This window comes from Boleophthalmus pectinirostris, unplaced genomic scaffold, assembly GCF_026225935.1.
Source record: "Boleophthalmus pectinirostris isolate CB_2022bp ecotype Guang Dong unplaced genomic scaffold, ASM2622593v1 HiC_scaffold_10, whole genome shotgun sequence".
In the NCBI taxonomy this organism is placed as follows: Eukaryota; Metazoa; Chordata; class Actinopteri; order Gobiiformes; family Gobiidae; genus Boleophthalmus; species Boleophthalmus pectinirostris.
Genome location: NW_026570971.1, coordinates 13,869,640 through 13,896,185, shown reverse-complemented (window position 1 = coordinate 13,896,185; position 26,546 = coordinate 13,869,640). Strand labels below are relative to the sequence as shown.

The 26,546-nt window shown below is 38.2% G+C and overlaps 1 protein-coding gene across 1 annotated transcript in view; it reads left to right on the top strand.

Annotated features, from left to right (window-relative positions):
* The first annotated feature begins 837 nt into the window (after positions 1-837).
* The window catches only part of LOC110155226 (brain-enriched guanylate kinase-associated protein), a 51,818-nt gene continuing 26,109 nt past the window's right edge, over positions 838-26,546 (top strand). The window contains 3 exon segments of the mRNA XM_020919289.2: positions 838-905; positions 8,905-9,066; positions 15,616-15,682. Coding sequence (XP_020774948.1) covers positions 838-905; positions 8,905-9,066; positions 15,616-15,682 — 297 coding nt within the window.

The following is a 26,546-nucleotide window of genomic DNA, read 5'->3' as shown; positions in this document are numbered from 1 at the left end:
ATGGATGTTCCAAAACCCAAATTGTGCTTGTTTATGTGCAGAAGATACAAAGTGAAAAGAGTTATTTTGCATGAGATGGGCCCTTTAAAATGTCACATATAACAGGATGCAGTAACTAAATTCAAATAAATGCACTCTCTCTCCACACTTCCATCATCATCCTACTATTTATTTATGACAACCCCCTTCAACTTCTATCTCCACCCCAGGAGTAGAACCATCAGCCTCTTCAGCCTCTCCACCTCCCCCTCTTCACCACCACCGGTTCTTTCAAATCCAAAATATATTTCATTGAAAAAATCCACTTACATATGATGTTTGCAACCTGATTTCTTTCTGATGTTCAAATCTGTGCAAGTTTTTGTCAAGAGAAATGATGCAATAAAGGACAAACTAGTGTTCAAGACAGAAAAGAGTTATTGTATTTTTTTTCCCAAATACATGATCAGATTTCTTTTGTGCACACACCAAAAAACAGATCTAAAAATGTTGTTATCTGATTATTCTAGTTATCTGATTTTGACTGTCCTTGAAAACTATATAACTGTGAAACTATTGTTTTCATATAATGCTTTTTGAGTGTGTGGGTTGAACGCTACTCTCTAATCTCTGTACTGAGACCAGGTTCTGCTTTGATTTTGTACGCACTAATTCGATGTCTCGCTGAACTCTTTGCCCCAGTTTGAACCAAAATGCCCGATTTCACGAGCCAGAGTGATGCATATTGAAAGCTGTTTCTCTGCTTTCTCGCCAGGGTCACTGCAGATAGCAAGCCACTATCTGCGTCCCCCGGCTTCACTTAGAGAGGCGCATGAGAGGCCAGGCCCAGGGACAAATATGAAAAAGATATACATTGGCAAAACCGCTCCCAAATCGCAGAGAAATGGTAAACATCAAAAACGAAGGTAAGCCCGCATTAAAGTAGTCTATCATGCGGCCACTGACCACCATACAGGGCTCCCATACAGTGGAAAGGGTGGTAGGGTAGTTGTAATGGACTTGTCATTAAAGGGGATGTTTCATGGGTCAATTTTGTGATTTTAAGTACATCTGCACAAAATATTTAAAGTCCTATATTACATAAAATTGACTCTTGTGAGCTTTAAAGGGACAGTCCGGAATTTTGGACATAGGACCTCATTTCCTAGTGAGCCAGAGTGTTGGAGACATGTGGAGATACTTTTTTAAATATTCCATCCAGTCCTTGTATTTGCAGAGGTCACTGGTGCTAGGCTAGTGCATGTCAATGGCCATAGTTACCCTGCCGCTAAAAACCCACTTACCCACTCCACAAAACACCTGAAGCAAATCTATTATTACACCAAACTGTCGATGTAAATGTCTGTGTTGATAGAATAATGAAATTGAAATAAAACTAACCTTGCATCGCATGAATCGTTGCATGTCAAGGGACTATTTTCTCATATATCAGTCCGCCGTTGCCAAGTTTTCTATCAGGAAGTACAACTTGCTGCTGCTCAGACAGAAATCCTTCAAATGCAAGGCTGGTTTTACTTCTAAAATTATTCTATCAACACAGACATTTACATCGACAGTCTGGTGTAATAATAGATTTGCTTTGGGTGTTTTGTGGAGTGATTAAGACTTTTTTTAGTGTGAGGCTAACTATGGCCATTGACATGCACTAGCCTAGCACCGGAGTGTCCCTATAAGTCGTGTTTTAATGTTGTTACTTCATGAAAAACATACTTGGAGTTGTGTTTTGTTTCATTTACACATATTTGAGTAATCTTTTATAATTAGATTGTCCATATCTCCAAAGCTCAAAATGGTCTGTTCCACCTTCTGATGTCATAAACTGGTAGTTAACAGCCACCTTTTACCTTCAGTTCAGTAAAGACTGGCTCTTCCAGGGCTGAAATCATCCAAATTATTCAGTTTAAGAGAAGAACACAGCCTAAATATGCAGGGTTTGTGTGTTAAAAATGTGTGAATGAAACAAAACACAACTCCAGGTTTGTTTTTGATGCGGAAACATTATAACATAGACCAGAAAATAGCATAATATGTAAGCATTTTTAGGACACAAATGAATAGTATGGTTATCTCGAACATGTTTTGCAGTTAAGGCATTTTGAAAACTTGAAAACTAAAACAATGAAGTCTAATAAATACAAATTCACTTTTAAAAACTTGCTAGAACACTTCCTAGTTTTAGTTGTTTATATAGAGAGTTGAAACTTGGCATTTTAATTGAAGATGACCTCAGAAAATTACACAATACACATACCTAATTGAAGCAAAAAATATTTCAGTAGAAGATATAAAACACACAAATTCATTTCAAAGAGTACATCCCCTTTAATGATAATGAATGCCATTTCCATTTGAATAGTTTACCGTCGGTCTATACGCAGCACTGTGAAGGGGCCCTGGTTCCATTCATGGAGGATATCTATGTAAATTCATTCATTGGAGTCTCGGGGCTTCCATCCATCACCTGTCTGCTCCTCCACTGCACCACCTCCGCCTCCACACAACCTCTGAGCAGCACCACGCAGGGCTCTAGTGTTATTCTGTGTATGTGTGAGCCTTGTTATGTTGTGATCAGAGCAGACAGCTGTTTGTGCATGTTCACTGTACGGCTCCGTGGCTCCGTGCCATTTATTCATAATGTACAGGAGACTGACGGAGAGAGAATAAGACTAAGAAAGTGTAAAGTGTGGTTATAATAAAAGTGTGTGCATAAGCTGGTGCCACTCAAATATGTAGTGGAAATAAAGGTAATGTAATCCAAAGCAAATGTGTGTTTTCAGAGAATCTGTATATAAAGGCTTGTTTGTCTCCATGGAGATGCCATTTTTCATTTAGTTAATTACACATTTGTGTTACTCAAAAATCTGAAAAATATTCTATGTGAGTGGGATTGCCTCTCCACAGATCTGACTCACTTTTATCCATTGGCCTTCCTTTAACTGGTTTTAGCTTGATTTTATTCCTTATTTGATTTTATTCAATGTCTTATTACCTTATTTAATTTATTTAATTTATTCTTCTTTATTTATTTATTTATTTATTATAATTTATTGGATTGTTTGCATCATTGTCTGTTTTATTTGCTCTCTGTATGCTTTTTTATGTGTTTTTAATTGTTCTTTGCTGCTTGTACAGCACTTTGTAAACCTTGTTTTTAAAAGTGCTTTATATATTATAGTAGCACCTTATATTATTATGATTATTATGATTATTATTATAGTAGTAGTAGAAGTAGTTGTAGTAGTAATAGTAGTAGTAGCAGTAGTAGTAGTAGTAGAAGTAGTAGTAGTAGTAGTAGTAGTAGTAGTAGTAGTAGTAGTAGAAGTAGTAGTAGTAGTAGTAGCAGTAGTAGTAGCAGCAGTAGTAGTAGCAGTAATAGTAGTAGTAGCAGTAGTAGTAGTAGTAGAAGTAGTAGTAGTAGTAGTAGCAGTAGTAGTAGCAGCAGCAGCAGGGCGGCGGCAGCAGTAGTAGTATTGATTATTATGATTATTATGATAGTAGTAGTAGAAGTAGTTGTAGTAGTAGCAGCAGTAGTAGTAGCAGTAATAGTAGTAGTAGCAGTAGTAGTAGTAGTAGAAGTAGTAGTAGTAGTAGTAGTAGCAGTAGTAGTAGCAGCAGCAGCAGGGCGGCGGCAGCAGTAGTAGTATTGATTATTATGATTATTATGATAGTAGTAGTAGTAGTAGTAGTAGTAGTAGTAGCAGCAGCAGTAGTAGCAATAGTAGTAATAGTAGCAGTAGTAGGTAGAAGTAGTAGTAGTAGCAGTAGTAGTAATAGTAGCAGTAGTAGTAATAGTAGTAGTAGTAGTAGTAATAGTAATAGTAGTAGTAGTAGTATTGTTAGTATTACTACTTCAAAAACATATACACATTAATATAATATAATATCATTTGACATAAAAGATTTATTTGGAAACTGTATTAAATTTAAATGGCAATATATAATTTCAATATTTAACATGTGTTTTTGCGTGTGCGTGTGTTGTGTATTGATCTAAAGCTCGCATAGCTTTTGATGCCCTTTGTTGTTGCTCTGAATGTTGCTTGCCAAATCAATATTTTTAATTTTTTTCCTAACATTGATTGATTTTATTCAAAGGTCTCTGTGGTCTCCAATACACTTACAGTATGTGACTAGATGTGACAGGAAGGGCATCCGGTATAGAGGATAATGTGTACAGCTATTTAAATGTGATCTTCTTTTATATACCGACCTTTATCCAGAGGTATTTGACTTTGATCCTTCTTCGCAGATGCTTGTTCAGAGTTTGCCTGACATTGTACGGCAGTTTCCTCGTCTCCTCTAATCCACTGGACACTCTTTGGGTTGTTAATAAAATCAGCCCCGGAGCTATTTCTCAAGTGGTTCAATTTGACGTGGGGTTGCCAGATTGGATGCAGCAGAAAATGTGTTGGAATTACTTCGCAAAGCTCTTTTCTAGTCATATAGGAGTTGATAGGGCTGGATGGTTGGATTGTATTACAGCTTGTTTTCAATAAAGGTGGCTCCCCGTAAAGCCGTCTAACTCTGCACTTTAAAGTCATCTGGATTCTACCTGAGCAACTGTCAAAATGTGAACTAGTGGTAGTTTATTCTGCTGAAAGAAAACGAAACTTTTGTGAGAAGTTGGACATTTGTAGGAGCCATCTCTGGGCCAATGTGACTGACATCTCACTGACAGTTCAAGGAAACTAAAAGAAGAAGATGTCAGTTTGTGGATTTTGGACATTGCCAAAAAATAGAAAAGCATGTTTTTGACAGAAATGTAACATGTAAAGTGTATCTGTTGGACGACTCTGGTTCTCTAAGTCTGGATTTCAGATGACATCTCAACGTTCTATTTAATATAGTTGGCAAATATTGTTGAAGTACACTTTTTGTTGGAATATAACATGTTGTAGGGTCTAGTGAAGTAGATGTAGTAGAATTGAAAATCAGATACTAAAAGTAGACTCGAAACTGGATACTCATTTGAGCAGGTATCAATACTAAAAACATCACCACAGAACAGAAATGAATCATTCCTGAATAACTTTAGAATGACGATGATGAAGTATAAGAGCACATAGACTATTATTGATTCCTTCTTGATTTGAATGAGCCATAAAGGAAATGAGTTTGTACTGTATATTAAACCTAAAAGCAGGCACATGTCACCACTATTGGGCATGTGCTGCTAGTACTATCAACAGGAACGTGTGCAATGTCCATGCGCTAAATGGAGTCTTACATTTTGCTCATGAACGGGGACAAAATAGTTGTTTACTTTCTGTAACTTGGATTATACTGACCAGGATCACCAAAGGAGAGGAAATGGAGTTGTGGCTGGATCAGAGAGGGACGGGGAGCGGGGCAGAGAGCTCCACACAGAGGCAGAGGGAGACAGGGACTGGACTTTTACTCAAATGATGCAGATTTAAGTCAAAAGTGATGAAACGTGAGGAGACAGATAGAGACTCGCTGTGGCTCAGGCTGTTCTTCCTGAAGAAGAGTGTAAATCCTTATCAGCACTATGCACTCTCTCATCAAAGGCGATGCTACCATTAGGCAACAGTAGGCGACTGCTTAGGGCCCCCGAACCTGGAGGGGCCCTCAACCAATTGCCCTCAGTGTCACTAATGGCCGAGGCCTTAGAGAAATTTTGATTTTCATATGTCATATTGAGAGTAGTTTACTTTTAAACAAGAAAACACCATCAAAATAGCATCTGATTGTCAAATCTATTTTAACTGTCAAAGCATCTTCCCTTTCATTTTAGAATGGACGAGTCAACTTGACCCTGATTTTAACATAACCATAGCATAATTATAATCATAATGGATATGGAAATGGAAATTAATCCACTTTCTGCTCTGGTTATCTCGGAGCCTACCTAACTAATTAGACAAGTTTCCAGTCCACCCTAATTCAAATAAAGATGTGTCTCAAGAACAATGGGGAAGAACAGACAATACATATTTAAAAATATATATCTATATTAAAAACCTAAACAAAACAATAAAACAGTGCATTATAGTTCGCCTAGGGCCCCCAGATTGCTAACTCCGCCACTGACTCTCAGTGCCACATGATTGGCTGTAGATATGTTTATTAAAATGCACAAGATCTTTCTTTCATCTTTCTATTTTGTGCACATCACTAAGTGTAGTATAGATTAGTATCTGATTTTCGATACTTTTGACAGCCCTAGACATGAGTAGGCTTACACGTGAGTGCTTAAGAATCATCATCAAGCTGGTTGTGATTGGCTGACGGTGACAGACTTACAGGAAATGAGAAATGAGAAAGTGAATTGTCTTTACAGTGGAATTTCGGCATTATTTCTTTTGATTGTTTGATATCTAATCTCAGCGCTCCTCTCCAGACACAGTGTTCTTGTATGGTTGTGCCAGAGCTGAGAGTCTGAGCCGTCCTCCTGCTGTCTCACCACATGGAGCCAGTCTGCCTGCTCCGTGTGCCAGCTCAACACAACTTTGGCATAATATGGGTCCTTGGGGGAAATCGTCCCAGATGCCCTGCCTGTGCATGCCTCGGGGCGGACTCATACTTCAGCCTGTCACTATTCAGTCTCACGATACCTGCAAGCACTGGGTTTTATAATGTGTGTGTGTGTGTGTGTGTTACAATGCGTAAACTAAAATCTACATGCAGGGACAAAAATGTGTTATTGTTTCTCATTAGATCAAATCAGTGGCTGTTTAAAGCTGCACTGTGCAACTTGTCCATCACCAGCTGCTCTCCATGGCATTACTCTTATTTATTTCGGAGATGGCAGGGGACGCCACAGGGCCAAGTTACTGTAGATTTCAGATCTGTGGAGCAGCGAGCACACTCAAAGTAAGAATGCAAAAGTAAATAAAAAAAACACGTTATTGAGAAAATGCAAGATAGATATGTTTAATGCCACACTGGGACTTTCCAGACAAAGCAACAGCATCTTTACAGAGACAAGCAGATGGCAGACCCTCCATCAGAAAAGTTACACAGTGCACCTTTAAAGTTGAGATATTGGTTAAAATAGGTTAAAGTGTAGGGAAGTTTCTGGAGGTGGAAAGACAGCTGCAGGATTCCATAGAAATAGAAAGATAAAACCATACTTCAGAACATTGTCCATAGAGGTAGATATGTTTTATGTTATACAGTGAATTATATGAGTCAGGTTTGTGGAGATGCAAGCCCACCCCAGTGCAATAAAAACATCCATAATGAAAAAAACTAAACTTTTTTGGGGGGGTGACATACTATGACTTTAATGTTAGGGGTTTGGGTTAAGTTTAGGCAATAGTAACTAAGTTTGCGATCAGTCTCCACAAAAAATGTAAATCAAAGTCCAAGAAGCATGGCAACTCAACATGTGTATTCTGCCTCCACTAATGTTTAGGAACTAACTTTGCAGATAGTGAACAATTTCTCCCTAAACACTCAGGAAGATTTTTGCTGTTTTGGACATTTACTGAACAGTTGATTATAAAACTGTAACATACAACAAATAAATGCATATTATAATTATGTTTTCATATTTAAACAAACATAGAATAACTAGAGCTACATAAAACAATGCAGAGCAGCTTAATAATTCAATATATGCATAACAATAACAATAGCTGGACTGGGAAAAAAAAAAAAAAAAGTCTATAAAACAAGCGATTTGCTTTTAACGGCTTATATTTTAGCAGAAATTTCAAACTGTAAAACAACTTAAAATGTCCCACAGAGAGAGTTAACATGTTATAACATTACAGACAGATATTTTCATGGGGCCAAAAGATAGTTTACAGGAAATAACTAGAACAGTTGAAATGTCTAGAACAATATGGCGGCTAAGGTAGCTCAGAGTAGACAAAACTGATAAACTCAAAACAGAAATATTTTTATCCACTGAGGCAGAACAGTGTGTTGTTTGTTTGCTTGTTTCACATTTTGAGAACATATAAAAGAGCATATTAAATGCAATTTAATAAAAAAATTATCCAGGAAGATTGAATTTCAAGCAATGTTTATACACTCCTTGACATGAGGAGTTCCAGCTACACGCCCATCTCCCCTGCAGCAGCACAAACAGCCTCCTCAACCTCTCAATTTACAAGGAAAATACTTCTGCACAGATCCTATATGCTGTACAATGGTGGTGGAGACTTAAGGTGATTGACACACTGAGGAGTTCGATACGCGTACTGCTACTGTAGGAGGGGAGAGAAAGTGTATTTATAGTTTGAGAGTTGGTTGAAAGGCAAAGGTAGCACTCTGTGATTTGCTGACAGCTGATTTCTGCTGCTTGACTTGAGACCCCGGGGGCAGATAGAAGAAAGAGCGTTTGACAAAGCTCACTCTACCTCAGCTCCGGTTGGGTTCTCTCCTTCTCCGTCATGGTTCATTGTCCAAGTGAAAGTCCTTTTACCTTTTATAAGTTAATGGAATTCAATGTTATACCAATGGGAGCCGTCTTTAACTCTGCTTAGAAAGTAGTATTCATGGGATGTTGTAGCAATAGGCCTATGTCATATTAAAGGTGCACTCTGTAACTTTTCTGGTGGTGGATACGCCTCTACTTGTCTCCATGGACATGTTATAGCTTTGCCTGGAATATTTTAAAGCACATGAAAAACACACAGTCCTACTGTGAACGGGGGCACCTCTCCATAGATCTTATTTCTAACTTGGCCTGGTATTTTTGTTGTTTCCATGGAGCTAGATATGTTAAATTAAATTATGTTTTTGTTGTTTTTTTGTTGTTTTTTTACTAAACTGAAAACATAAAAAGTCATCATCAACATTCACACTTTCCACCTCAATTCCATTTCATTTTCCAGTCTTTACTTCCAGCATTCATACACTAAAGTTTAATATTTGACACTAAAACTTGGCATTTATGTTACTAAAACCTTTTCTACAATGATGTGCCTGCAGTTCTTACCATGACCAGAAGGAGGAGCTGCGTAAGCGCCTGTCCTACACGGCACACAAACTAGAGATGGTGGAGACGGAGTTTGATTCTACGAGGCAGTACCTGGAGACGGAGCTGAGGAGAGCGCAGGAGGAGCTGGAGAAGTTCACCGACAAACTGCGCAGGTCAGTGGAGTAAAGCGTCATGATGTGCAGTATCCACGGGGTTCAGATTTATGTTATAGGCAAGATTTTTCAAAGAGGGGGTATCATGCAAAATCAAGTTTAAAGTTTTTTCTACTTTCTAATGTTGTGCCCTCATCAAAAACATGCCTGAAAAGGTTTTAGATGTCATCCGTGCATGTTTCAGTAATTTAGCGATCTCTCCCAGGCCCTGTCTGAACTCTCCTTATAGCAGTACAGTTTTGTCCAATGCTCAGTCCACAAGCCCATGAGTTTTTTCATAACTGTACAAATGCATGATATAAAATAATACACTACATCTTCACAAACCTGATGTGATGTGCAGTAAATTAACAAATATAATATTTTCAAAACAATAAAAGGTAACATGGTGATCTAAATATGCTATAAACTTACTGTAGTTATTGTTAATCGCTACAGCAACACTGATAGATAGATAGATAGATAGATAGATAGATAGATTTATGTTATACTGTGAATTTTAGTCAAGTTTGTGGAGATGCAAGCCCACTCAGAGCAAGGCTGCATGGTTTCTATATTTTTCAGTGCAATAAAAACATCCATAATGAAAAAAACACTTTTTTTTTTTTATTATTTTGGCAAAAAAAGTGATATACTATGACTTTAATGTTAGGGGTTTGAGTTAAGGTTAGGCAATAGTAACTAAGTTTCAGTTTCCACCAAAATGTAAGTCAAGGTCTCAACATGTGTGTTTGTGTGTTGTTTGTTTGGGTCACTACGGCAAAGTTGCTAAATTCTCATCATGCTGAACCCCATGGATAGAGAACGAAAACACTGAATGATTAGCTTTTCATTATTAACAATTGGGCTGGTTTGTTGCATTTGGAAGAAAATTAATAAAACTAAATAAAATAAAAATAATTGTAACTACTAAGACAAAAAAGTTGTTGTAAATTCAGATTACATCAAGTAAACTAACAAACAAAAACCTTCTCTTGTTGTCAGCACCATTTGTTACTCCATGTATCATTTTATTACAAGAAAAAGTGAATGTCACCCTTTACTTCACACTTCTGTTGACAAATAATCTGTCTTTAATAAAAAGCTGATTTACACCGATACTTAGCCGCGCCCGTGTTGTGTCGTTTGGCGTGGTTTTAGCTTGGCAGCCTTTATTATGTGCCCATATTTCCTCTCTTGTTTGATGCGGATCACTCTGGCACCACATAAAAATACAAGCTGGACTCTGCCAGGACTTGGATTCATCTCAGCTTGATGTGCCTGTAGTAAAGTGGTGTCCATGATCAAAATCTATGGGAAGATGTTAACTTTGTTTTGTAGGCTTTTTGGCTCCTAAAGTTCCAGCTGAAAAAAAATGTATGGAGCTTTTTGGGGTCAGTGAAGTTGTAGTAGTGAAGTATTATTCAAGTAAGAGTGACTGTAAGAGTGACTATCTTGACATCTCATTTATAGTTTAGTTAATGTATTTGAAAGAGCAAAACATTAAAGGTCCTATGTTACGCAAAACTGACGCTTGGGAACTTTTAGCCAGGTTATAATGCTGGTACTTCCTCAAAAACCTGGAGTTGTGTTTTGTTTCATTCACACATGTTTGAGTAACCCTGGTTTATTTGTCTTTGTACATCTCCGAAGCGCAAAATGCTTTGGAGATGTAAACAGTTTTCAAGTTTACAGCTACATTTTACCTTTAGTTCAGTGGAGATTCCAAGGCCGAAACTATCCAAATGATTCTAGAGAAGGTTTAGGGAGTTTAAAAATACAGAGGAGCACTTACTGTATTACCACATGACATCACAAGGTGGAACAGAGTGATATGGGACCTTTAAAGGGCGTATGTGTACTCGATTTTAAGCTCAATTTGTCTTGACCCAGTACAAATATATTGTATAAGCAGCTCTTGAGGTTAAACTAAGTCTGCTGTGTCCTGTCTGCATCTAATTATATTGCCTTTTACTGTCCGATAATCATAAAGTGCACAGTTAGCATGCTAGTTAAAAGAAGTCAGTTTAAAAAAAAATCCCACTAGTGCAAAGAAAAAGTACTCAGTAAGGATGGGAGAAGATCTTATGGATTGGGCAAAAGTTTTAGTTGTTTTATCAGATTTTGAAAGTTAAATACCGTCAAATTGTTCACGTTTAATTTTTCATGTTGAATTTTTTAACTCTGAAAAAACAGTTTGAAGTTTTTTTTTTAAGTTTTATTCTGAATTTCTGTTGCTGAATTGTTAAGTGTACATTTTCATGAAATATTCAACACAGATGTTTTCAGGCCCTTCAATTCAACAGTCAAAATTCAGACTGTAAAATTCGCACTGAAAAAATTTCGCAGTACAGATCCAAGATGCCAAGGCAAAAACAATCAATTGTGTGTGACTGAAGAGGAAGCTGTGTTCTTCTGTGTGAAAAGAAATCAGCCTAAATATGCAGGATTTTTGTGTTAAACATGTGCGAATGAAACCAAACAAAACAAAACTCCAGGTATGTTCGTGCTGAGGAAACATTATAACATCTGAAAATACCTTAATATGGGCCCTTTAAATGTTGCACAAAATCTGGAATACACCACAAAAAAGTGAAAAAAACAGACAGTTGACAGAGTAAATTTTACCCAAGAAAGAATAGAGTTATCAAAAAGTAAACCTACATTGTCCGAAATTTACTCAAAGAAGTAAAGTTGTAACATACTGATATTTTTTCTGTCAGATCCTAAAACAATAATATTGCTTCAGCCGCCTTTGCTCAGTATGGATGCTTGTCTGATGAGGGCCGCTTCATTTACGTTGTGCTTTGTTTCCGTGGTGACAGCTCCTAGTGACTATACACAGCCTATAGCATCCTTCTGACAAATGACAGCTTTGCACAGCTATAAACTATGTACTTAGACTCGTTATTGTTATGAATCTTATGTGACAGCAAATAAAAGCGCCACATACGTCTTGATGTGTGAGCGCAGTGTTCAGGAGACAGGGACTCACAATAAAGAAAGGCCATTACATTCACCTGTGAGATGCTTTAGAGTTACTTTGATTTATTAGTATTTTTTTAAGACAGTAAAATACAAAATACTACCTAAATTATTCATAATAAGGGAGAAGATACAGCTTACAGAAGCACTCATAGTTAATTACATATCTGATTAATTTTACATTTTCCAATTCAAGTTTATAGCCTATGTTAACATAAATATTTTAAATAGATAAAAAGGATATCAGATTTTTTCAGTCAACAGTTTCTTACTTGGCAAAAGGAGAAATACAATTTGTCAGCTGGACAAAAGTTTATTTGGTCGAATACGTTTCGCAGCTCATCCAAACTGTTTTTTCAATTCTTGTCCAAATGCAGGTGGACAAAAATGCAGGTGGACACTGCCTTATATCTGCCTGAAGGGAGGAGCTAACTACACTGAAACTACTCTAAAACTAACACCTACTTGTTTACAGTTTCTGTTTGTTAGCTAGGCCTTTTGAACAACAGAGAGTCAGAACCCAGGAGAAAGGTTGTTACTATTCCTTACATGCCTGGTGTTTCTGAAAAACTACAGAGGATTCTCAGACAACATGAGATCCCAGTCTATTTCAAACCTAAAAACACTTTAAGACAGAAAAGGGTCCACCCAAAGGACAAAACACCGAGCCACAAACAAAACAACATGGTCTACTCCATTTAGTGTAGTGAAGACTGCAGTGAGCGCCACACTGGAGAAATGAAACAGCCACTTCACAGGAAGATGCATCAACACAGAGGAGGGAGCAACACAGGACCTCAGTCTGCTGTACATCTCCACCTTAAAGCCATGGTCCACTCCTTTGAGGACAGTCAGGTACAGATCTTAGCCAGAGAAAATATTTTTTGTTAGGAAAGACAACTCATCTTTGAACAGGAATAGGGCACTCAGACACCATCTATCTCCTATTTATAACTCCATCCTCAAACCTAAATCAAAACAAGGAAAGAACACAATAGGGATAGCCAGGTCATGCCCAGAGGTGTGGAAGCACCCTTTATTGCCTTGAATCCTAATAAGACTAAGTTCAATAGGCCTAGCTAACTAAGAGATACTGTAAACAAATAGGTGCATTAGTTTCAGAGTAGTTTCAGTGTAGTTAGCTCCTCCTTTCAGGCAGATATAAGGAAATGTTTATCAGCATTTTGACCAGAACTGAAGAAGCAGCTTGAATGAGCTGTGAAATGTGTTCATCCAAATAAACTTTTGTCCATTTGACAAATTGTATTTCTCCTTTTGCCATGGATTTTACCCGGACAACTGAGAAATTTTACACAGTTCATTACTTCATTACTAATTTTAAGTTGTGCTATGTAACTGTATGTATGTAACTGATGGAGGGGCCGCCACCTGATAGTCACTGCTTTGCCAAGAAAGTTCCACAGTATGGCATTAACTTTATTTATCTCCATGAAGACAAGAAAGTGACACAACCAGGTCAGAGTCACAGGTCAGACCTGTGGAGAGGCAACCCCGCTTACTGTAAGAATACATATTTTCAAGGCATTTTTAAGCAAAAAAAACAAAAAAAACAATAAATAACTGTTGACATAGATATGTTTAATGCCATATTCTGGAACATTTTAAGCAATAATATCTCCATGGCTTTTTTATTCTTTTTTTTTTTTTAAGGTTTAGTAATTCCAGGTCATTTGAGTGGTTCACAGTGATCATGATTGTTAACCTCTAATTCAAGTGAAGTTTCCACAAATGTCAAATAAAGCAATAAATAAACCCTCCAAAGATTTTTTTATTTTTTTTATTTGCCACATTTTAACAACGTAAACATGATTATATGGATACATTTTCAGTTCATTTAAAGTGTGTGACAAAGAGAACAATTTTTAGACCCCAAAGGCAGGCCTCCATCCCAAATAGTGTAAAAGCCTGTGCCAGTATTGTAAAGCCCATAATGATGCTATTCCTATAACAATCCTAATAAAAAAAAATCTCATGAAAGTCCTCCTCTGCTCCGGCTGGTTGAACTCTCTTCCTCGGGCACACACGGATTTCTCGTTTTGACTGGCACCCTCTGTCACCCCACCCTCCCCCCAACCCGTTAGCGTGGTGATGAATGGGAGCGGGCGCGGGCCTGGCAAACAGACTTTATGCCCGTCTCCAATGAGCCCTCGTAATGGTGGGTCTTTACGGCGGCACCCTCCATCACTTAGACAGGGGCTCGTATCCTGGCGCGATATAAAGCCTCTTCTAAATCTTCGTTCACGGGCTGCCCCTGCTTTCATGTTGTCCACTATTCAGAGCGCTCATGCCCGCAGCGTGCTTTATGCGCCCATTAGCCTGGGCTTTGTCGAGACTGGCACTAGCACCGGCAATGGGATTAGAGGGTAAACAAAGAGGGGCTGTTGTGAAATCGAAATAAAACTGGCGATATTTAGCACGGTGCAAAAGTGTTCTGTCATAAAATAAGTCAAATAAATATGACAGTGATCTTTTTTGCTTTTACGGAGTGTGATCCAGATTGGCAGTTTTGCTTCTGTCAGTCTACGCCAGGGCAGGAGGAGGGGGGCTGAGCTTAAAATAAAACTCAGATGAAATAGTCTAATTTAAGTAACAGATTTTCAGACAGAGTAGAACCTACAGTTAGCTTCATCCCCCTGGGAAAGTTGAGCTGCAAGGCATCAATCGTAGCTTTATCAACAAGTGGAGTGAATGAATAAAGCAATGTAAAGCATTGCTACACAATTCAAATTAATTAATTATTTAGTTCTTCTGTTGAAAAGTGACACATTGTGCAGTACAACTTAAACTTAAAGGGCCCATATTACTCCATCTTGTTCCACTGCATTTTTATACATCATGCACCTTCACTAGAATCATTTGGGACATTTAAGTCCTGGAATTGCTCATCACTACTGAACAGAAGGTAAAAGATATTTGTTAACTTGGAATACCACTTCATCACATCACATTGTGGAGCAGAGAATTTTGAGCTTTGAAGATGCAGACAGACCAATAAGAAACGATTACTCAGAAATGTGTGAATGAAGTGAAACATGACTCCTGTTCTGTTTTTGATGAGGTAACAACATTCTAACGTGGCTTAAAGCGTAAACAGTCAACAGTGGGCAGTGAAGCATTTTCATATTGAAACTCAGCTATTTTCAACATGATACTCACAGACACACGCCTGGAGCATCTTGATGTTTTCAGTAGGCCTAGTTGAAAACCCAATAGATGGAGACACAGTGTGAATTAAACATGTTTGAATGTATGTTTTTGATACATTTTGATGTACAAACCACTTTAAAGCTTGGGCAAATGAAAGTTTAAACAATAGCATATGTCTCCTTTAAGTGAATAACTTCTATGAAATGAGCACATGAGAAGTGGTGTGTTTTGTTCACTGCTCCCCCCAGAGGCTCTTAAAGCTCTCATTAATCTTTTTATCTGCACATCAGAATCCTCAGCCCCTGGTTGCCTGGGCTATAAATATGTGCTGGAGTCCTCCTGAGAGTGGCTCCTGTGGATGCACATGTGTACGTACATGGATGTGAGTCTCACTCAACTCCTGTGTTTGATCTGCAGGATCCAGAGCAGCTATGCAGCGCTGCAGAGGATCAACCAGGACCTGGAGGACAAGATGCACCGCACGGTGAGAGAGGCCGCAACCCACCCACAAAACATATGGCACTCAGCCCCAGTCAGATTACATGGAGCAATTATATGAACATGAATTCTCTTTGAAATTCTACATGGGAAAAGATTGTGTCTTAGGCTATGCAAAGAGTTACACAGGCCTCTGCCCTCCATCTCAAATTCTGACATAACATTCTGAGATGTTCTGAACGCAGCATGTGCTTCTCAAATGGCATCAGGCATCACTGTAGGCTCTGCTCTGTGCACAGCCAGCTCATTTTATATCAAAGCTAACAGTCACTTCTAATTAAAGTCATAAACAACCTATTAAAATTCAAATAAAAATAAAGACTAGCCAGTTATTTTTATATACTGAATACTTCAGCTTGTGGCACTGCTGCAATATTTATTATGCCTCAAAATGAGCATGAGCGTTTGCTTTGAGACACAAACATCTCTCTTTCTAAACACAGAAGTGTCCTCCGCTCAAGTATTTATTTTATTTGTGTACTTTTCACATGTTGTCAGTGACCTGCGTTCACGTCTTGAGTCAGAGTTGAAAAGTCTTGAACTTTCAGCAAAATGTGCCACTGGTTGGCACGTTTCAAGCGTCTGCCCTCAAATGAAGAGGCGTCCAGTCAGAAGCGGTTCTGCCGCTGTGCTCTGAATGCAGCATTAGAATGTCACTGTGCATACAAACTACTCTGAGATGAAGTGTTTGGACAGTAAGAGAGGAACACTTGTGGCTGAGTTGTTGGTCAGTGTAAGTATCACTCCCATACTCTGGTGCAGTAAATGAAGTCCACTCACACACAGCCAGAGCTCTGCCCCATGCTGACCTCTGCACACGGCACTACTCCACCGCTGCACGAGTTACTCTGCAGCTCAGGATGTCTTTGCTCTACTGGAATATTACAACCTAAATTATATGAATATGACAAGTTTGAGTACATGTGGCCAGTATTTAGTTTTACAAGTGGCAGTTTGTGAAGAAAAGCTGTGGGAAACTGTTGAAAATGACAGAAAGTAAAGTAGTGCTGAGTTCTGTATCATAAATTTCATACAAAATGCTGGAATAATTTTCAAAACAAAACAAAATTACTGCTTTGTCACTTATTTATATAAAATAGACAAGCTTTGTTTACAATATGGTTGAAAGGTTTGTTCTGAAACTACCTCTGTCCCTGTTCAACCAGGAAGTACAACCATACATTTCATCAAAATTGTCAAACTAGAGAAAACTAAATTAGATTTTTAGCAATATATTAATTCTAATCATGTCGTCTAACCTGTCGTATGAAATTTAAACATACAAAAGACTGAGACTGTTGGGGTCAACAGGAGAAAACACTTGATAAGTTGGTGAAGAGGATGATGGTTTTGCTGCTGCGGTGGAGACCAGGATATGATGATTGAAGGAGAGAGACTGTATTTATAATTTGCTTGTCTCCGTGAATGTTCTACAGTATGATATTAAACTTTTTTCTCTAGCATGTATTTAATTTTGAGGTGTTTTTATTGCTCAAAAACAGACCTGGAGTTGTGTTTTGTTAGTAGTTAGTGGTAGTTTTCAAGTTAACATCTACCTTTTACTTTTAGTTTGGTGGAGATTGTCAGTTCCAGAGCTGAAATTAACCAAATTATTCCAATGACAGTATTGGATTTAAAAACACAGTGGAGCACTCCTTGAATTACATGACATCATATCATAAATATTCAGGGTTTGTGTGTTAAACATGTGTGAATGAAACAAAACACAACTCCAGGTCTGTTTGTGATGAGGAAACATGATCACAAATCAGAAAATTACGTAATATGGGCGCTATAACCATGCACTCTTACTCTCCTCTCCGCTGATCTGACCTGTAATTTACCTGGTGTCACCGACTGTGGAAAATCCCAGGGAAAGCAATAACATCGCCATGGAGACAACAAACAAGTAAATACACTCCTCCTGCTTGAATTGACGCTTCTACATCTCGTACGCTCCACCTGAACACCATTCAGAAATAGCTACAGCTGTTTGTTTGTGGCTCACCTTTGACCTTGTAAGAGAGAATCTGTGTGAAACCTGCAGGCCGGGGGAATAAACACGAGCTGAAGAGAAGCGGCTGAATTACAATGAAATTTCAAATATTCATCGCCCAGCTCCTCATTTCAATTCGGCTCACTGTGGTCCCCAAAGACGGGCTTTATTTGCAGCCAGGATTAAAAGAAGACAACACAAAAGCAATAAAAGGACCAGGAGTGTTTTTTAAAAAATCAACTCCTATACACTTAATGGAAGGGTGGTAAAAAGCAGTCACAGTGAAAGACTTAGTCCAGCCTGAAGTAAAAGCTCTTTGTATTGACATGTTTTTCATTCATTATATTAAAAGGAGCTGTTCCTGATTTTCACCGTCTTTTAAAAATGCAGTTTACTTCACACAGTTTGCAGTGCTCCAAACTTTTTCCCCATTCCATCCCTAACATCTTAATTATTTACAGCAAAGAGCTTATTGCAACTTTCAGACACCAGAGCAGAATTTTGCGGTCACTGTAATGCTAACAACGCTGTTGGGCAAATTACTTCAAAACTGTAATGTGTTATTTATGACTTGTTACTGTCATTTCAAAGTAATTTGTTACATTACAGTATTACTGCATTTAAAATGTAAGGCATTACATTACTATTGCATTACTTTTAAGTTACTCTCACTCTGTGAAGATGCTGAACTTTTGTGCCATTTATGGACTGAACCAGGATTAAACCAGGACTAAACCAAAACTGAACCAGAACTGAACCAGGACTGAACCAGGATTGAACCAGGATTAAACCAGGAGTGAACCAGGTCTAAACCAGGACTAAACGAGAGCTGAACCAGGACTGAACCAGGTCGGAGCGGATTTCTGCACCGGTCCTTTAGCTCACGGTCACCTGACAAGTCTACGTGGGTGCGTCTCCGGCGTTTCACAGCTGCTGATATCGTGGTGATTTTATCAAATCAATCCAGGTTAAAAAAGCATTGTACCGCGCGTTACTCACATTTGTACAGAGTGAAATATTAAAAAAAAATTTCCCTGTAATGCTTTACACTACTGAGTTACAGCAAAAAGAAATGCATTACAGTAATTCATTACTTTTATAACGCATTACTCCCAACACTAACAATAACTAACAGGCTAACGGTGCACCTCATGTTTTATAAATATATACAGAAAGCTTCTGAGCCTAAGCTGCATGGGTAACCAGGTGACTCTATTTATACAGGACAGTTCAGGTACCATTTTGAGCCCTGTGATTTGTCTCAGTTTTATACAAAAACTGTGCCACTGGTGTCTCTATTTTTGAGCAATCTGATCTCCACCTCCTCCAAAACTCAGAAAAACTTAGATCTACTTAAAAATGACCAGATAAAATGTACAAGCTGCCGTGACTGAATTCTCTCAGATTGTACTGTACTGACACAGAAGTGAGTGGTGAATAACGGTGCCTTCACGTCCCATAGTAATTATCATAAATACCAAAATCCAACATCAAAATTGCACATGAACACCCACTCATGTCGTAATTTCCACTGGAAAGATATATGAGCTGCCGAGATGAGATAAACTTTGACCTTTGAACATGCCGGAGAGCAGTGAAAGTGTTGTGAATGGTGAGCATTGCATTTTGTGAAACCTTCTCTGCTGCTGTTGGTTGGTTTGGTTTGTAGCCTACATAATGCTGTGGCATACATCATTTTAATAACATCACCATTTACACTTATTATTAAAATGAATAAAATAAATAACAACTTTTTTTTAAGTTAAAAATAAATGTTAAAAGATATTTTAAAAAGAAAATATTAAAACTGTTTTACCCAAGTCAGGTCAGGGTTATGGATCTATAATAAAAACTGAATAAGCTCCTCCCACTCTGTCCCGGCTCTAGACAGACTAGTGGTCACTCCAGGTACTGCAGCTCCCGGGAGCTCAGGCCCAGAAAGAATTCTCCCATAGAAGCACAATGTATGAATTCAAACTGCCCGTGTTCAGTCGACAGGGCATCAAGAACTTTCACAAAGGTCAGATTTTGTAGGATTTTTTTCTATTTTCACAACATAAACTTTAAAATTTTTTAAAATCCTCATAGTGCATAAAAGTAAGCTTCATAAGAGTTTGCCTTGCCCCACTCTGAGCCTGCGCTAGCTCCGCTCTAGCAGCTCTCGCACTGATTGGTCCAAACGCTCCACGCCGTCTTTGTTACAGTCGTCACATGAGTAGGAGGTGCTAGTCCCTGTTGAGGAAGTAAATGCGGAAGTAAAGTTTTTTTTGGGCCCATGCGCCATTGAACACAGGCCAATACGGTGCCATCTTGGATTCATCTTTTAGATTTTATGATAGTTCTATGATCACGGTCTGCCATGTTTCACTTCATTATGACAAAAGCACTTGAACACGACACACTCGTAATTTGTGGAAAGGATCGTGGAAAGGATCATTTTTCCCATACCACATGAAGGCAAGATTAGTCATGAGCAGGCTAAGTCTTAACAATGTTTCTTAATTATTATACTCTCTTTTCACAGTTATATTATTACCAAACATCCCAAAGTGGGAGTGTCACACTTTTTCATTATAAAACCTGGTCACCCTAAGTATAGCCTATATGTGTAATAGTTCAAAACACATTTTATTTGATTAGGCTACTGGTACAGCCCCTTTAAGCAAGTGTTTCAATGTTTTACTCAAATCATTTATTTTCTGAACATTAAATAATAGTTGTACACAATTAAACTGAAAAGATGAATGTCCCCAAACCCCAAGTTAATTTGAAACTGTTAGCAGCGGTCCAAACCCATTCCTCACTTCCCTAACGTATTTCTAGCGTTCATCTTTTACCGCAATGAGTTTCTGAACACATTTCACAACACTCTGGGGCCAAAGCGAAATTTAACAATCACAGGAATACTAACAACTAGCTAGAAATGCATAGGGTGACCAGATTTTCAAAATAAAAAAGTGGGACATCCCTGGTTTGTGATGGTTGGTAATAATAAAATTGTGAAACAAGCTCGTAATAAAGGGGAACTGTTCTGCACTTGGCACTAATGTGAGTCAGTATAGACACATTATCTTTGCGTTTTGATCATTTTTAAGCAGCTTTTCTGGATTTTACCTAATGAAATGACAATTTATGCCTCTCTTTACTGTTGGTAGAGATCAGATTGGTCAAAAATAGGGACATCTGGAACATTTCTTGTATAAAACTTGGACAAATCACTGGTTTTGTATAAATCTGCTGGGACAGGGGACACAGGACTCAAAACTTGGACTGTCCCGGGTAAATAGGAACATCTGATCACCCTTTTCTTCACTCTCACTCTACACCAGAACCGTGGCTAAAATGTGTTTACTTGCCTCTTCTCGTATAATAGTTATTCTGTAAAGGGCTCATTGATGTTTTTATTGAGCACCCGGAGTCGATCCCTTCTCAAATCACTGCCTAATTCAGTTACCAGCTTTAGCACTGGTTAGCGTGTGGTGATCGATTCTTTTTGACAACGTGGAGCTCCAGATGTCTCCCATTCATCTGAAACCCCGCTCCAGTCCAGACATGTGGGTGCTTCCTTCTATCGAGGCGACACACGCAGGTCAGAGCTGTTTGTCGTCCTCTGAATCCTGCTCAAATCAATACGCGTTTCAACTGTTAGAAACCCCACACTAGTTTTTTTTACAATTTCAAATCCATTCATTAACGATATTAGTGCAAATGATCTCCTCCAGAATAGTGGTTTAGCACAATCTTGACATTTACTCTTTTTTTTTTTTTGCTCCGTTGCTTTCTGAAAATGAGAAATCCAACGATCGATGTGAGCACAGCTGTTTAGAAGCAGAGGCGCTCTCATCTCTCTCAGTGCAATTACATGATCAGAGACGGGCAGGACAATCAATGGGCTAGTAATTGCTCTTATACCTGATGCCCAACCAGCATAAAAGTGTGACCAGGCTGCAGCCGCTCGTTCAGCTGTAGTGGTCTCAGAGCGCAGTCTCCACACACATGTTCACTGGGACTGTCAATGTCCAATTTGGCACCTTTTATTTAACTTGTGTAACTCTTTTAATGGTGTGTTGTGTAACTTTTCTCTGTGGAAATGATATTGCTTTGCCCGGAATATTTCACTGTATTGTATTAAACACTTTTATCTTCATGGAGCCCAAACCAGACCAAGTTACAGGTCAGATCTGTGGAGAGACAACCCACTCACAGTCAGAATGCCTGTTTTTGGGGTGTTTTTGAGCTATAAAACCACTTGTAGTTGAAAAACCATAATAATAGTTTGAGAGTTATGCATGAAACAGACAAATAAACAAACTAATAGACACAGAAGATACAGACAGACTTTCTTTGCATTAATCCAGTGTTTCCCAAAATGTTTTTCGGGGGACCCATATTTTAAAAGTCAAGTCCCAAGTCAAATACAGGCAAGTCCAAGTCGAGTCTCGAGTCACTGGCCCATAAGTCCAAGTCAAGTCCAAGTTGTCTGTTTTGAGCGTCAAGTCATTTCAAGTCTTTAAACCAAAGTATATGAATTTTAAACTAAATTTTACTTAAAAAGTCATGGTATATTTAAATATGAGTATTTATAGAGTATGTAAGAGTTGTAGAAATTAATTTACCATTGTTATTTTTATTTTTTTAAATGTCTTGACTGATCTTAGTGTGAGTCATTACAGTCAGAATAGAAAGAATTCAGATTTAATGGTTCCCAAATCTTCTCAAGTCACCGACCTCAAATTCGAGTTAAGTCCCAAGTCACTGAACTTCAAGTCCAAGTTGAGTCCCAAGTCTTAGTCAGTTTTATCAAGGCATGTGAGAAACAAGAACAGAATAAATCCTTTTGCTGCTGTGAGAGTACGGTATAATTCACAAACTAGGGCTTTATGATTTTGAAGCAGTCACTAATAAAGAATCCAAAAGTGCCATCTCAAGTACCAGATGCACACTTATGCATGTACAATTAATCATATTTAATCTAATCATGATTAAATTATTGTACAAGTCAGAAAAGATGAGAACTTTTATAGATGTATACAAGGGCTTTCCTCCAATCAGTATTCTCTAGCAACATTGCAAATTGCTCAACAAAATACAATCATTTGCCCACCAACCAGAGGGTTATCAGTTTGAAATTGTTATACAAAGTCTTGATGATTGTGGACACTGGACACTGTTTAGTGATGGGACTTTCTGGCTCTTTATATACTGAATTATATGACAGAAGCAAATGTATGAGAATGCATTTTTATCTACAAAATAATCAGAGAGAAATGTGCTTAAAATGGTTTAAAGTGAGAGTGGGAGTGAATTTACCCTTTGTGCAAAAAGCTCTCACTCCTGGTGCCCACTCCGCTGCCGCGCTGATGTCTGTGCTGGCTCCACGAGAATCAGTGTAAAAACGCAGAAAAATGACATCGAAAAACATTTGTTTTTTCTTTTAAAAAATAAATGAGAGCCAGTTCCAACTGTGCATGTTAAGGAACCATTCAAAAGGGCTCGTTCATGAATGTTACATCACAACTGCATTTGTGTCCTTGGGCAACTCGTCTTTTTCAAATCTATGTTAGAATGTTGTTTCTTCATCACAAACAGACCTGGAGTTGTGTTTTGCTTCATTCACATGTTTAACACAAAAACCCTGCAGATTTAGGCTGAGTTCTTCTCTCAGACAGAAAACACTGTTCCATCTTGTGATTTCTTGTATTTAAAACAGGAAGTGAATCCGTGTATCATTTGTTCATTCGTTTTTTAATATAAACCCAAAAATAAGAAAATGAACAACTATTTTCTTCATTATTTGTCACCAAAATGGAAAAAAAATAATAAAATAAAATAAAAAAGATTATTTTTTTTTAGTTTTCAGTTTTGTGTTTAAATGAATAATGGGAAAAAAAAAACAGATAACGGCCATTTCTAATTTTCGTTATTTAAACTGTGATGCCGGACTTTTGCACCGCACACGGACTGAACCAGGACTAAACTGTTTTCAGTCCTGGTCTGGTCCTGGTCTCAGTCTTGGTCTCAGTCCTGGACTAGTCCCGGTCTCAGTCCTGGTTTGGTTCCGGTCTGGTCCCAGACCTGGTTTAGTCCTGTTTTAGTCCTGATTCAGTCCTGGTAAAAAAGTCTAAAAAGTCACAGTTTAAGTCACAGAAACGGGAAATGGACGTTATCCGTTTTTTCCATTATTCATTTAAATACAAAATCGAAAACTAAAAAAAACTAAATGTTATCCATTTTTTCACTTTGGTTTTGGAGACAAAACTGTTTTCTTATTTTTGGTTTTGTATTGAAAAACGAATTAACAAATGATACACAGATTAAAGTGCTCCACTGTGTTTTTAAACTCCATACACCTTCACTAGAATCATTTGGTTCATTTCAGCCTTGGAACTGCCAATCTCTGCTGAACAAAAGCTAAAAGTTATCTGTTGAAAACTACCACTACATGACATCACAAGGTGGTACAGAGCATTTTGAGCTTTGGAGATGAGGTAACAACATTATAACACACTTTAACGCACACAAGAGTTTGTTTTGTGTAATATAGGACCTAGGACATGATACAGCTGATGATATCTGGAACGATAAATGTATCAATCATAAAAAATTGTCATGTTTTGTGCTGCAAAACTACCTTATATGGCTAGAGATGTAGTTTGTGATTTGGAAGGAGAGAGCAGCAGGTTTAGATCTACAGCCCATAATAGTTGAATCGTCCATGTTGGTGATTGCTCCTGTGCGTCTGGCGTGTAGAATCTGAGCTGTGAGGGGTTGACGTGTTGACAGAAAACACAGCACATGTTTTGGAGCCCGGTGCTCTGTGTAATGGAGGCCCCGTGTAATCTGTCTCACTTTGTCACAGTCTGTTTCTGACACGTACGCCCATGTGCAGAGGGGGCAGGGCTACAGGCCGCACAAACAACCATCTGTAGGGAGGAGGCGGGGCTACTGATTGCGGGTCTACGAGGATGACATTCAGAATCACTCATCTCTACAGCATAATATAGGACCAATGTGTGCTGCCTCCTCAACGTAATGGTCATGTCAGAATATTTTCAAATATTTCATAGCAGTACTTTTACTGTTGTTCATGTACTGTTGCACTTTGGGATGTGGTACATGTTTTCCTTCAGGAAATGTCTTGCAAAAGGATGCAGTTGCAACCCTGGAAGGAGCAGAACTTTTAACATAGACTTAACTAGTTACAGTTAGTTTTTTTTATTTTGTTGTCAATTTTATTTATTTATTGAATACTATATTTGGTTTAGTCCAGATTTAACATTATGTGGGCTGTACACAAGTTCTTCATGGTAAAGAAGACATATTGTGCTTGTGTCTGTTATATAGTTACAAAGTGTGACACCCATGGATTTTGCACATTATAATTCACAATATTCATTTAAAACTGAGCAAAAACAAGTCCACTGACGTCTGTGTTAGGAAACTGCAGTGCCCAGTGGGAGCTGACGTTGCCTAAACTGCATCACAACAAAGAGCTGTGTAGCTGTCGGCCCCTCCGATGTATAGTTGCAGATCACGCTTGCGAGTTTTGGATTTTTGCACCAATTTTTGTACCAAAATAATTTCATGACACTCCCGAATTTTCCATGTATCACCGGTATTAACATGCGACTTGTTGTTAGCAGTGGTGTGATGGCAAAACTCCGAAACTCTGACATTTAAAAGTTGTAAAAACGATCATCGTGTGAACAATTATGATGCTAGGAATATGTCAGGAATAACTTTGGAACACTGCAAACCCTTTAAAATTAACTAGATTTGTTGTTGGTTTTTTAGGTTTTTTTTATTGTTGTTGTTGTTTTTTACGTTTTGTTACGTTTTTTTACATTAAGATACAAAATATTTTAGGTGGTTGTACTGGGTGTGGCAATTTGTTGAGAACCACTATTTATAAGGTGTATTTATTAAAAGTGTGTTAGGATTAAAAAGTGCAAGTGTAAATGTTTAAAATGTTTAAACCCCAGTAACAGGAACATTCTGTGACCAAACCCGGCAAGACTTAACAAAGACCATGCATGATACTGGGACGGACTGGGGCCAAAAAACAGTTAACAATTATTTCATTATTTCAATAACACGAAGATGAAATACTTATGACATAAATCACTTAATCTCGAAGTGACTTAGCTTTTTTGTCTTTACCTTTTCCCATCCACCTTACGTTTTCTTTTCGACATCTTTGACATGTGTTGAAACCAATGAGTAACCCGCTCTTCATCCCACTCTGCTGTTAGTACAGTTAGTGCCTTTATAAAAACACAAAATCAAAACTGTACTGCATTTAAGAGATTGGATTACATAAATCTAGCATTGTGCACGTACAGAACGGTGGTTAAACGGTGTTCGCTCATTTGGAGAGTGCAGCCTGTAGTGCTTAATGACTGTCTCTTAATAAGTGTAATGTCCACTTGATCAGAGACAGAGGAGACCCCACTGAACCACAGGGACTAACGCGCGCTCTATTATCAGATTATTGAAAGTATATGAGATTATGAAGGACTTGAACGGCTCCAGTCATTTTCTAATGCATGAAGTGAAGAGTCAGCGCTTCAGTGAAAGGGTGTGACAGGTGAATCAACAATAAAGCAGTAACTCAGGCGGTTCAGAGGAGCTCTATAACCAGGAGATGGGAGGTTCAGTTCCAGCTCAGACCAGTGCGTTCTGATTCATTCTGTATTTAAGGTGGTGCTGGGGGTTTAGGTAGAGACGATTCAGATCAGAGACTTTTTAATGTAGGTTTTAGACTGAAACTAGAATATATATCCTCCTGGGACCTGAAGAAAAAAGTGTATTGCAATATATACAAGGGTGTGCAAAAATATCAAAATATCAGTAT